The sequence below is a fragment of the Eptesicus fuscus genome, chromosome 17, assembly GCF_027574615.1.
Source record: "Eptesicus fuscus isolate TK198812 chromosome 17, DD_ASM_mEF_20220401, whole genome shotgun sequence".
Classification (NCBI taxonomy): Eukaryota; Metazoa; Chordata; class Mammalia; order Chiroptera; family Vespertilionidae; genus Eptesicus; species Eptesicus fuscus.
The window spans coordinates 5465041-5478762 of NC_072489.1; the positions used below are offsets into that span (position 1 = coordinate 5465041).

Sequence of the window (13722 nt, forward strand, 5' to 3'; positions counted from 1 at the left end):
TAATTCAATAAGTAAGTCTTTTCCTTCTAATTCTGAATCACACTTCACATTGTCAATCTTTATAAGACTCACATCTAATTTTATTATAGCAATTAATAGACTATATGTATATAGACTTATGTATAACTTGTAAGAAGATAGACATTTCTTATCTAATCATTCCGAATCAAGGAAGAAACAGGACATTTTACCTTCAAAATTTTGATGTCTGAAATGCCTTCTAGTTGTACCAAACACAAATTTATTGACCTTTTAATTCCAGTTTAATACACGAACCTGATTATTATATCCAATAGGCTTTATTCTATTCTAAATATTTAAACGATGTGTTTAAAGACATAATGATAAAACCAAAGACCAATTGCCAACATCTCTTTTACGTATCAATTGTTAAATTCAAAATATTCCAGGGGATTCTTTTCCTTCTCCTTTCAATCAGAGCCAGAACAGAGAATCCTGGATGCCTGCATTAACCACAAACCAGTATGCACGGAGAACTATTGATCACATCTCAGTAATAAACATCAGGAATGATACTGAGGAAAGGAAGGCAAGACAAAACTGCAATACTGTAAGAATTAAGTTTACAGAAAATACCTATAATTGCTAGAATAAGAGTTTGCTAGAAAAAGAAAAGGTTAAACTTATAGTTCAACTATTTCTTTTGGAAAAACACAAAAATAAACAAACAAGAAAACAAAGAATGTATTTTCACTTCAGTATTCAAAATTGTCTCTCCTTTTAGGCCTTAGCAATCACTAAATCTAAGAAAGAGGAAATAGCTCAGATTGATCTCCATTTCCCAGCCTATACATTTATTTACAATCCAGCAATAAGTTTAGAAAAGGTAACAATGTGTCAATGGTTTAAAGCAAACTGGTACTTGTTTTTAGTAAGAAATGAGATTTTAACTACCATTTAACAAGTTACACACAAAAATTATTTTAAAAATTAATGGTAATATTTTAGGCTTAACAAACACAACCATTTCTTGTTCTCCTAGTAACCAAACAGCATAATTTTAAATAGAATAGATGATTTCTGCTCTTGATGAGGAGAAATGCCTGAAAGCTCATTTGGGGAAAACCAGAGGATGTAAATCTTACTGTCAAGGTCTCAGCTAAATAAGAGACTGATTAACATAAATAAAGATCTTCCCCAAAGTGCATGTCTAAAATTTTTTATTTTAATTTTCTTTTTATAAATAAATATACCATTTAGATTTGATCCAGAGAATGTTAATGTGATACAAATAATTAAATAACAACATATGCAACTTAACATGTTAACTTTTACCGCAGAGATTTACTTTTCAGTAGACAGAGCACAGAATTCAAGTGATCTCCCATTAACACAGTTATTTTAAATCAGGACAAAAAGTAGGGAACCACAAGTCTGGTTTTGGTCTGCCAAGTGATTTGTAGTAGCTTATATATATTTGAATATGTATATTCAAAAGCATATAAAAATATGAAAACAATTTCTCCTGAAGCATGAGGGGAAGAGAAATTTAAGTGATTTATGTCTAAAGGTAATATACTGTCAATTATGAACTAAACATTAAATTCAAAAAGCATTTAATTATGTGGAATCTAAAGAACAATATAAAAGAACAAACAAAACAAAACAGACTCATAGATACAGAGAACAGACTGATGGTTGCCAATCGGGAGGAGGTTTGGGGAACTGGGTGAAAAAGGTGAAGGGATTAAGAAGTACAGCTTGGTACTTGGTGCAAAAGAGTCACGGTAATGTAAAGTACAGCATAGGAAATATGGACAAAAATACTGTAATAACTATGTATGGGGCCAAGTGGGTACTGGAAATATCGGGGGAGGGGACAACAGTTTGTAAAGTATAGGACTGTCTAACAACAATGCTGTACACTTGAAACTAATACAAAATAATACTGAATGTAAACTGTAACTAAAAAATAAAAATAGTCCTGGCTGGTATGACTAGTTAGTTAGAGTGTTGGCCAGCACACATAAGGGTCTCAGGTTTGATTCCTGGTCAAGGGCACATACTTGGATTGCTGATTCGATCCCCGCCCCAGTTGGGGTGTAGGCGGGAGGCAACCAATTAATGTGTCTCTCTCACATAGATGTTTCTCTCTCTCTTCTCTCTTCTCTCTCTCTCTCTCTCTCTCTCTCTCTCTCTCTCTCTCTCCCTCCCTCCCTCTTCCTCCCTCCCTTTCACTCTCTCTAAGAATCAATGAAAAAATGCCCTTGGGTGAGGATTAACAAAAATAATAATAAAATTTAAAAATTAAAACAATAAAAAATAGATAAAATAAAACCACATCTAATCAAGCACCATGTTAAACTTGGGGACACCAAGAACATCCCCCTGGAAGAACATAAATTACAAAGTAATGTGCTAAATATGATTTGAGTGCTACAGAAGGGATTAGATTTGGCTGGGAGAGGTACAGAAGGTTTTGCAGGGGAAGTAAAAATTAGAGTGTAGAGGTAGTGAAATTTTACTAGGTAAGGAAAAGGCAAGGAGGGAAAGAAAAAAAATAACCATCAAACATAAGCAAGCAAATACAGGCATACCTTGTTTTATTGAGTTTTGCTTTACTGAACTTTACAGATACCTTGTTTTTTATAAATTGAAGGTTTGTGGCAATCCTGTGTCCAGCAAGTCTATTGGCACCATTGTTCCAATAGACTCATATAATGGTTAGCATTTTTTAGCAATCAAGTATTTTATAAATAAGGTACGTACATTGTTTTCTTAGACATACTACTACTGCACATTTAATAGACTACAATATAGTGTAAACATAACTTTTATATGCACCAGAAATCCAAAAAGTTCATGTGACTCATTATTGTAATACTCGCTTTATTGCGATACTAGAGGCCCTTTAGCAGTCGGACATCCTCAGCGCTACAGTGGAGGCAGGAGAGGCTCCCGCCAACATAGCTGCACTTGCCAGCCATCAGCCCAGCTTGTGGCTGAGCAGTGCTCCCCGCTATGAGAGCACACTGACCACCAGGGGGCAGCTCCAGAGTTGAACGGCTGCCCCTAGTGGTCAGTGCGCGTCATAACAACCAGCTGTTCTGCTGTTATGTCGATTTGCATATTACCCTTTTATTATATAGGATTTGTTTTATTGCAGTAGTTTGGAACCAAACGTAGTATCTCCAAGGTATGCCCATAACTTCCAATATAAACAACCAGATGAGTTTTACAATATATTTATCCTGCCCAATAGAAAAACTTACTTCAGACACAATGAATTAATGAGGTAAAATTAAAGTTACATAAAATTGGAAATACCACAGTGAAATGCTAACAAATACAGCACATTCAATGGATCTCAACTGAAGGTGGCAGTATGGCCTGCAGGCATCTGGACATGTTTGTGTTTTGTGTTGTTGTTGTTTTTTTGTCCCAATGACTATACTTATAGTTTTGGGATAACGCAATGACAGAATGAAATGTGTGAGACCATCCTATACATTTAGAAATTGTTCCACCCAAAATGTCCCCAGGGCCTCTGTGGAGCAATAGTGTTAAGCAGAACCCTGGCTAGCATACAGGCAGAAAGGGGGCTGGCACTAGGAGTAAAAGACAAAGGCAAATGCAAATCACTGTTGTGAGAAACGTGGGGAGAAAGTCATGAAGACTAACCAACAACCTCTTGTGAAGGTTTGAAAATATATTTGAAAATTCTTTGATAAATCCTTCTTTAAAGAAGTAGAGTTTAATTACCATCTCCTTGAGTGTGGGCTGGATTTAGCAACTAATTTCTACTGAACAGAAAAGTAGCACAAGTGATATTAGGTGTCTTTAAAAAACTAAGTCATAAAAGGCACTGGCACTTCCTTGCACGCTCCCTTCAGTAGCTTGTTTCTGGGGAGGTTAGCAACCATGTCATGAGGACACCCAATCAGCTTATGGAGAGGCAGCCCCATACGGCACTAAATTTTAAAGCAATTTGTACGTAGCAATAAACAGCTACTAGTAAAAAACTCCAGACAAAATAGAATATTACCAGATTATTTCTTCTATTTTTAAAAGTTAAGAAAATACCATGGCTCATTTGTTATGCAACATGCCACTTTGGGTGGGGGAGGAATGAGTGAGTAGTAAGCCATTTGAAAGATAAAATGTTCTAAATCCATTAGTATGTTTTGAAATAATTACTACTGGGTTGTATTTTGTTTTTGTTTTTTTAAGTTAGAGACAATTTAAAGAAAAAGATAAGTAGAAGTATGAGTAAGCAAACTTCAACAGTGTAAACTGAAGCTCAGAAATTGAATGCTGCATTTTTAATGTCCTTTTGCAGCATTCTCCTTAGCCTCTAACCTTTTCTAGCAAAAGCATCATACTCTTTGGCAAAAACTATTACCCATCTTTCTCTTCTGCCTCTTTGACTTTGGCCATTAGAATTTAATTGTGAGTCACAAGAAAGCTACTAGGAAAGATGTTATTTCCACTAACCTGGGTGCAAATATTTGGCAGACACAGTGCAATTTTCACCATATCGGGCAAAATGGACTGATACAAATGTTGGGCTTCTGCTTCTTCAAGTACCTAAAAACCAATGAAATACGTTATCAGTTATGTTTCTTAAGAACTTAAATTATGTACCTGCTTTTCATAGCATCTCACAATAAGGCACATTATTAGTATCAACAAATGCACAACGGTGAACTTATAAATTCATTTTCAAATGTATGTAATTCACCATAATGCTCTCTGAAAACTAATTAAATATCCCAAATATCAAATATCTCTCATATCAAAATTCACAATTAAATAAAACACTTGCAAATAAAAAAACAGTACATTCCGCCCCTGGTTATGTCAAAAAGAAACTGATTGACCATCAAGAACTCTCTCAGAAACCCTCAAGGACCCATCTAGCTTCAATAGTGTAGAATTTAGAACCATCATAAAAGTCCCACTCATTATTTCAGAGCATATTATATGTGTCAAATCTAACCTATTAGATAGTAAATAGTGAAGTTTCTGATGACCTTAGAATTTTCCTTATTCTGGTACCCTTGGGAAGTTAAAACCATAATTTCTATATCATAATTTAAAGCACAACAAAGATGACAATCATGGCCTATTGTTATGTTGTAATTTCCCATCTCTAATAACTTTTAGAAATTACTTTAGGCCTTTTAACACAATTTCATTCTAAATACCAGGATACTTCTTTAAAAGTACTGAAGATAACACCTTTAATTTGGAGATATAGATAATATTAAAGTAAATCATTTATCTACTTGAAATCACACTTGAACTAGAAGCCACATTTACAATCCAGTCTGATCCTGTCATTATTACAGAGAAAAGAAAACTGAGGGGAACGAATTACCTGATCATCCTAGACTGCGAAGGTCAATTAAGCAACTAGTCAGAACTAGTGTTTCTCCCTGTATTCAACAGCACCCTCCACTTCCCTGTTGGACCAACGTTTGGGATTGATGAGATCATAAGTATGAGTTTTCTCAGCTATCAGAATATAGATGTTCACAAATATCTATAGATTTCCTTTGCTATGAGCTAAAATTAAAAATATCCATTCATCTAGACATGGTTTGTTTGTAAATAGAAAAAGTAACAAAGATAATTTATATTCACTCCTGTTTTACAAGGAGTTTCTAACATTAAGAAATGTCTTTATACCAAGACTCCAAAATTTAACCTATGCTTACCCCCTCTTTAAACTAGGATAATGGGGAAACTGATATTCCAAATGAACAGAAAGATATTTGCAATTCAGGAACATAGAGATATACCTATTAAACACAGATATATAGAAAACTAAGCAAGTGAACAACACAAGACAATTATTAATTCTGGGGAAAACAAAAAATTGTAGAAGAGTGGAAATGCAATCATATCTTAAATACAGTGTTTTTATCATCCTACTTAAAAAAATAGACTATTAATCTAATTACAGTGGGAAAATGGGAAAATATAAATAAGGCTTGTGTTATTGGTAATGGGGAAAGTGAATAATAGCTAAATACTAATCCTATATAATAAAGAGGTAATAGGCAAATTGACCATCACTACAACACACAAGATGGCCGCCCCCATGTGGACACAAGATGGCCACCACAAGATGGCTGGCAGAAGAGGGCAGTTGTGGGAGATCAAGCCAGCAGGGGAGGGAAGTTGGGGGGGGCGACCCAGGCCTGCAGGGAGGGCAGTTGGGGGGGACCCAGGCCTTCAGGGGAGGACAGTTGGGGGGAACCAGGCTGGCAAGGGAGGGAAGTTAAGGGTGACCGGGCCTGCAGGGGAGAGCAGTTGGGGGTGACCAGGCCTGCAGGGGAGGGCAGTTAGGGGTGACCAGGCCGGCAGGGCAAGGCAGTTAGGGGCAATCGGGCTGGCAGGGGAGCAGTTAGGCATCAATCAGGCTGGCAGGGGAGTGGTTAGGGAGTGATCAGGCTAGCAGGCAGAAGCGGTTAGAGGCAATCAGGCAGGCAGGTGAGCAGTTGGGAGCCAACAGTCCTGGATTATGAGAGGGATGTCTGACTGAATGGGCATCCAGATTGGAGGGGGTGCAGGCTGGCTAAGGGACACACCACCCCCCATGCATGAATTTCGTGCACCAGGCCTCTAGTTTTCTATAACGGGAAGTTAATAGATTTTTAAAAATAGCTTTCCCTGGCTGGTGTTTCCCAATGGTTAGAGCGTTGGCCCGCACACTGAAGGGTTTCAGGTTGGATTCCCAGTCAAGGGCATGCAGGTTCAATCCCAGGCCCCCAGTCTGGGCATGTGTGGCTCCCTCCCTTTCTTCCTTTATTTCCTTCCTGATGTTTCAAGATTCCATCTTTTATCATTTCTATTTCAAGAAATTCCTTTAAACATTATTTTAGGAGATTCTAATGATAAATTCCCTTCCTCTTCCTTCATCTGAGAATGTCATGAAGAAAATTTCACTGGCACTCTCCCTCTAGGGAGCATGCCCATGCCATTCCCTTCACCCTCTCCTTCCCCTACAGGCATGTATCCCCTAGCCTCTAAGGGACCCAATGAGACTTGCAACCAGGGGAGCAATGGGCAGCAGCAGCTTGTCCCAGGCTAACCCTCTGAACCTGTTCCAACGCCCTTTTCTCTGACTTCCCAGTGAATCAAAGCCGAACAGTCTAGGCTCTCCTGTTGCTTCTTCTATGCCCTTCCTTATTTCACTTTCCTAAGTATAATTTTTTCCTGTGGTCAGTAAATACTTGTTTGTTTTTTTCACACTCTGTCTCTTGATTGAAATCTTTCCCTCAAGAAGACAAGACCGAGGTCTCCTTGTCTCACCAGCAATATCTCTTTGGTGCTGTGACTTGGATTGCACCAACCAAAGTCTATAAAGTGGATTTGGAGCTGATGAATGCCTTGTGCTTTCTGCAGGTTGTTTCTTGAAAGCACATATCTCCTAAACTCCAAGGGACCCCATGAGATGTGCAACCAAGAGAGCAATGGGCAGTGGCAGCTTCTCTTGGGCTAAACCCCTGAACCTGGCTCCAATGCCCTGTTCCTAGTGAGCCAAAGCATCCCAGCCTAGACCCTCGTGTTGCTTCTTCTATTCCCTTCCTTATTTCACTGTCCTAAGTATATTTTTGCTGCAGTCAATAAATACTTGCTTGCTTTTTTTATGATGATGATGAGGAGGAAGAGGAGGAGGAGGAGGGGAAAAAAATAAAGTTTCACTGGATATAAAATTCTAGGCTGGCAATTTTTCTCTTTCTGGCCTACATGTCTTCTGATGAGAAATCCACTGTCATTTACATTGCTTTTCCCTATAAGCAATGTCATTTCTCTCTGGATGCTTTCATTTCCTTGCCTTTAGTTTTAAGAAGTTTGGGTATGATGTGCCTTGGCATGGATTGCTTTGTGTTTATACTGTTTGGGGTTTGTTCAACTTCTTGAAGCTGCAGGTTTATGTCTTTCATCAAATTTGGGGAAATTTCAGCTATTATTTCTATTTTACAACTACTATTTCTTGGAGGTTTTGGTTTTTTTCCAATTCTGCCCTCTTTCTCCTCTCCTTCCAGTATTAAATGACATAAACGTTAGATCTTTTGTTATAGTCCCATATGTCCCTAAACTGTTCTCTTCTTTTAGTCTATTTTCTTTCTGCTATTCAGACTGAGTAATTCTGTTCTTTTTCAAGCTCACTGATTTCTTTCTTCTGTCATCCCATTTCCCCATTGCATTTTTCAAAAGTTTCACTTATTATGTTTTCCAGTTCTAAGATTTCTATTTGGTTCTTCTTTAGAACTTCTATTGTTCTGCTGGGATAATTTTTTCATTTGTTTCAAGCAGCTCTGTAATTAGTCATTGAAGCCCTTCTGTGATAGCTGCTTGAAAAATTTGTCAAATTATACTAACACTAGAGGCCCAGTGTATGAAATTCATGCACAGGTAGGGTCCCTATGCCTTGTCAGTGATGGGGGCCAATCGGGGAGCTGGCTGGGGCCTTCCTTTGTTCTGCGCCGCCCCTTGGTGGTCAGCACACATCATAGTGAGCAATTGAACTCCTGGTCTCCCAGTTGAACTGCGGAGACACTCTGCATATTAGCCTTTTACATATATAGGTCTGTATTTTCTCAGGGTGGGTGTCTGTTGTCTTTTTTCATTTCAGTTGAAATTTTCCTGGTTCTTGGTGATGAGTGATTTTTTTATTGAAATCTGGATATTTTGGGTATTGTTACGAGTTGCTGGATTTTACTTAAATCTTGTTTTAGGAGGACTTCTGTGACACGGGAAGGAATAGCCACCTCATTACTACCAGTTGGGAGTAGAAACTCAGGTTCTCTACTCAGCCTTTATTGACTCCTAGAGCAAGGAGGGAGAGAGGCATCTTCTTGTTTGTTTGTTTGTTTGTTTGTTAATTCTTACCCAAGGATATTTTTTCCATTGTTTTTTTTTTTTTCCTTTTTTTTAGAGAGTGAAAAGGGGGAAGGGAGGGGGAGAAAAAGATAGAGGGAGAAAGAGAGAGAAGAGACAACAATTAGTTGCCTCCTGCACGTGCTCCGACCAGGACCAGGGCTCAAACCTGCAACACAGGTATGTGCTCTTGATCAGGAATTGAACCAGCAACCCTTTGGTTCTTGGGCTAATGCTCTAGCCACTTAGCCACACTGGCCCAGGCAAAGGAGAGACATCTTGATACCACTGGTTAGGGGTGAGAGTTCAGGCTCACCACTAGGCCTTTGCTGATACCACCCTAGTGTTGTATTTTTTCTAGGGCCCCATGGACCTGTGCTAGTCAGTCTTCTCTGCATCTTTCAGAGCCTTATGTTTATACTAGAGGCCCAGTGCACAAAATTTGTGCACTTGGGGGGGTCCCTCAGCCCGGCCTGTGCCCTCTCGCAGTCCGGGAGCCCTCAGGGGATGTCCGACTGATCACAGTTGGACATCCTTAGTGCTGCTGCGGAGGCGGGAGTGGCTCCTGCCACTGCTGCTGTGCTTGCCAGCCATCAGCCTGGCTTCTGGCTGAGTGGTGCTCCCCCTATGGGAGCGCACTCACCACCAGGAGGCAGCTCCTGCGTTGAGCATCTGGTCCCTAGTGGGCAGTGCATGTCATAGCGACTGGTTGCTCCATCGTCTGGTGGAAACCGGCTCTTTGACATCCCCTGAGGGGTCCAGGATTGCGAGAGGGCACAGACCAGGCTGAGGGACCCCACCAGTGCACGATCGGGGCCGGGGAGGGACGGGGGAGGTTGGCCAGCCAGGGAGAGACTGCAGGAGGGGCTCCAGAGCGTGTATAGCCCGTATCACTGAGTCCTGATCAGCCGGACCCTAGAAGCAAGCTAACCTACTGGTTGCAGCGTCTGCCCCCTGGTGGTCAGTGCACGTCATAGCAACTGGTCAACCGATTGGTTGTCTGCCCCTGGTGGTCAGTGCACATCATAGCGAGCAGTCGAGAGGCCTTAGCATATCATTAGCATATAATGCTTTGATTGGTTGAACAGTCGACTGAATGACCAGACACTTAGCATATTAGGCTTTTATTATATAGAATACTGCCCAGGGTTTTAGCTATATTTTTCAAGATGCATAGGAAAAAGTGTCTATCCAAACATTTTTAACCCAAAAACATTTAACCTTAAAATGTCTAAAAGTAGGCAGACAACGTTTTCTCCTTTGGGTGCCTGTCCTTGTCTTTTAAAACTGACATATGAGTAGCTGCTGCCATGCTTTACTGACAGTCACAAGCTATGAAATATCACTTATTTATCTGATAGAGCATTATTGCACTGGGCTTCTTTAAAACTGTCAACACTTCAGACCTACGTCTAATGCTGCTTTGGAAACACTAATAAAATAACATGAAAAACATTACTTCTTAACATACCCAACCCATGTTTGAAATGAAATGCACAATTAAAAAAAACTAGCATGATCTTATCCCTTCTCATATATCATTTTTATCTTTATGCAAATCTAACTTATACAAATTGTTATTTAATATTTATTAACCTATACAATGCAACCAAGATATTAGTAAAAGGTTTTTAAAATGTAAATCATTTTAACTTCAAGAGTAGTAAAAAAAAACAACTTAAATAATAAACAGTTATTTATAATATGTCATATATTATAATATTACATTGTTTATTTACAATAATGATTATAGTGAAGATAAGCATTTACAATATGGTAAGAGGAAAGCTTCATTAAATTTTCCCATAAGTAAAGTCCTGCTCCCAATTGGATAGTCTGTATAGATAATTATATGTAGTAAGTATTTCTACTTATATATTTATCTTTTTATTCTAGTCTTACAAATTGATTATGTATATGTCTTATTCAGAAGTGATACAGTAAATTTCAAAATTGTAATGCTATTTTTGCCCATATCTTCCCTTTAGATTATAGATCTGTTTGTTCATTCAATTGGCCAACAAACAAATATTTAAGTATTTATTATGTGCAAGACACTGTGCCAGGAATAAAGATAGAACCAGAAGCTGACAGACATGAATCACTGACTCATTAATCTCACAGTAGAAAGCCCTATGCTCTTTTTGTGACCCTTCAATACGTCAGCCCTAACCTTGAAGTATAGTAATTACTACAACCTCACCATGGTGACCGTGGAGAGGCTATCTTTCATGCTTCCTTCAGCAGATAGAATCATGGGCAAACTACTAAAAGAGTAATGAAATTTGCCAAGTGTCAAAAAATTATAAATTACTTAAATAGGTAAGTATATATATACAAAGAGAAGTGATTTTTACTTATTTCTTTTTTCTTAGAATAGTACTTGATCAACTAAAAATAAATCTGTGAACAGTGCTCTAACACTAAAGACATGTAATGACTAAGTACAGTGTCTGGCAAATAAAAAGTACTAAATAAAAAAAATGACTACTGAACTTTGCATGAATAAGTGAAATTGTAGCTGATAAAATCAGAAAACTAGTATCATTTTACTAAAGAAGAAAATTTCCATTGATCTACTTCTTCAAACAGTTCATAGCAAACAGCTTTTAAAAAGTGACCAGTCGAGAGAGAAACCAAGATGGCGGCAAAGTTAAACACCTAAACTGCAGCCTCGCACAACTATTTCAAAAATACAACTAAAAGCCTTGGCGGGTTTGACTCAGTGGATAGAGCGCCGGCCTGTGGCGGTCCCGGGTTCGATTCCGATCAAGGGCATGTGCTTTGGTTGCAGGCATATCCCTGGTGGGGGGTGTGCAGGAGGCAGCTGATCGATGACTCTCTCTCATCGATGTTTCTAACTCTCTGTCCCTCTCCCTTCCTCTCTGTGAAGAATCAATAAAATATATATATATATTTATATTTTAAATATATTTTATTGATTTTTTTACAGAGAGGAAGAGAGAGGGAGAGAGTTAGAAACATCGATGAGAGAGAAACATCGATCAGCTGCCTCTTGCACACCCCCTACTGGGGATGTGCCCGCAACCAAGGTACATGCCCTTGACCGGAATCGAACCTGGGACCTTTCAGTCCGCAGGCCGACGCTCTGTCCCACTGAGCCAAACCGGTTTTGGCTATATTTTAAAAATAAAAAAATAAAAAAATAAAAATAAATACAACTAAAAGACAAAACGGACATCATCCAGAACCACAGGAAAGCTGGCTGACTGGAAATCCTACAACTAGAAGGAAAGAGAAAACCACAAGGAAAATCAGAGAAGCTGTACAAGCCTGAGGTACGGAGACACGGGCGCGTGCATGCGGAGAGGACGGAGCCTGAGAGGACAGGGTGGCTGAGGGCCTGGCTGGTGTCCTCTAGCAGGAAGGAGATAAAAGCTCCAGACTGCGCTGAACCCCAGCTCCGACTGCACTGAACCCCAGTTCCAGGCGAGACCCTGGGGACGCAGGCTCATACTGGGGGAATCTGGGCTGTAAGGTGGAAACTCAGGGGAGCGGCGAAAGGCAGAGGTCCAGAGGCGCGAATGTGCGCAGAGGACGGACTGTTGACTGTGCCGCTGGATTGCCCTAGCGGGAAGGAGACAAAAGCTCCGGACTGCACTGAACCCCAGTTCTGACTGCACTGAACCCCAGTTCTGACTGCACTGAACCCCAGTTCTGGGCGAGAATCTGGGAATCCAGATTCATGGGGGGAGACTAGACTGTTTGGCAGTGGGCGAAACTCCAGGGCGCCTTTCTCTCAGAGGTGCTTGCAGCTAGTATAGAGGGACACTGATACCCAGGAACCTCATAGGGCAGGGCTGATGGGAAGCCAAGGCTGTAGGCTCCACCCTGAAACTCCGCCCCATCCAAGCTGAGCACAGAGGCTTTTACAATTTTGCAAGTCTAGTCGAATAAGGCTGTCTCCTGGCGTAGACACAGCTGATCCTCACAGCCAATTGGCCTGGAGGTCAACTCCTCCCACTGATACCAACAACAATCAAGACTTAACTACAACAAGGCTGTACACACAGTCCACAAAGGGGTGCACCAAGAGTGCCCACCTCAGGTAACTGGGGAGGCCGACCCAATGGCCCATATAGGACAACTGGCACACAAAGCTACCCTACTAACTCAGGGAAGCAGTGACAATGGGGAGACAAAGAAACAGATCAAAAACCAAAGAAATGGAGGAAAACAAACGACTGGAGATAGAGTTCAAAACCACGGTTATAAGGTTTTTCAAGAATTTCCTAGAAAAGGCCAATAAATTTAGCGAGACCCTCGAGGATATGAGAGAGACCCTCGAGGATATGGAAAAGGACCAACTAGAAATTAAACATACACTGACTGAAATAAAAAATAGTATACAGACACCCAACAGCAAACTAGAGGAACGCAAGAATCAAGTCAAAGATTTGAAATACAAAGAAGCAAAAATCACTCAACTGGAAAAGCTAACAGAAAAAAAAATCCAAAAATTTGAAGATAGTGTAAGAAGCCTCTGGGACAACTTCAAGTGTACCAACATCCGAATTATGGGGGTGCTAGAAGAAGAGAGAGAGCAAGATACTGAAAACCTATTTGAAGAAATAATGACTGAAAACTTCCCCCACCTGGTGATAGAAATAGACTTACAAGTCCAGGAAGCGCACAGAACCCCAAACAAAAGGAATCCAAAGAGGACCACACCAAGACACATCATAATTAAAATGCCAAGAGCAAAAGACAAAGGGAGAATATTAACTTTTTGCACTCAGATGTCGAGTGTGACTTGACACGGTTAGCATTAAAATAAAGGAATCAAGAAAAAAGCAAGTGAGTGCAAAGGGTTAAAAGCAGCAGAGAAAAACAGTTAATTACTTACAA

The 13722-nt window shown here is 39.8% G+C and overlaps 1 protein-coding gene across 2 annotated transcripts in view; it reads right to left on the bottom strand.

Moving 5' to 3' along the window:
- PARG (poly(ADP-ribose) glycohydrolase) overlaps positions 1-13722 on the bottom strand; it is a 184289-nt gene that overhangs the window by 82474 nt on the left and 88093 nt on the right. For both annotated transcript variants that reach the window (XM_054729273.1, XM_054729274.1), the window contains one exon: positions 4456-4548. In XM_054729273.1, the coding sequence (XP_054585248.1) occupies positions 4456-4548 (93 nt within the window). The remainder of the gene's footprint in view (positions 1-4455; positions 4549-13722) is intronic.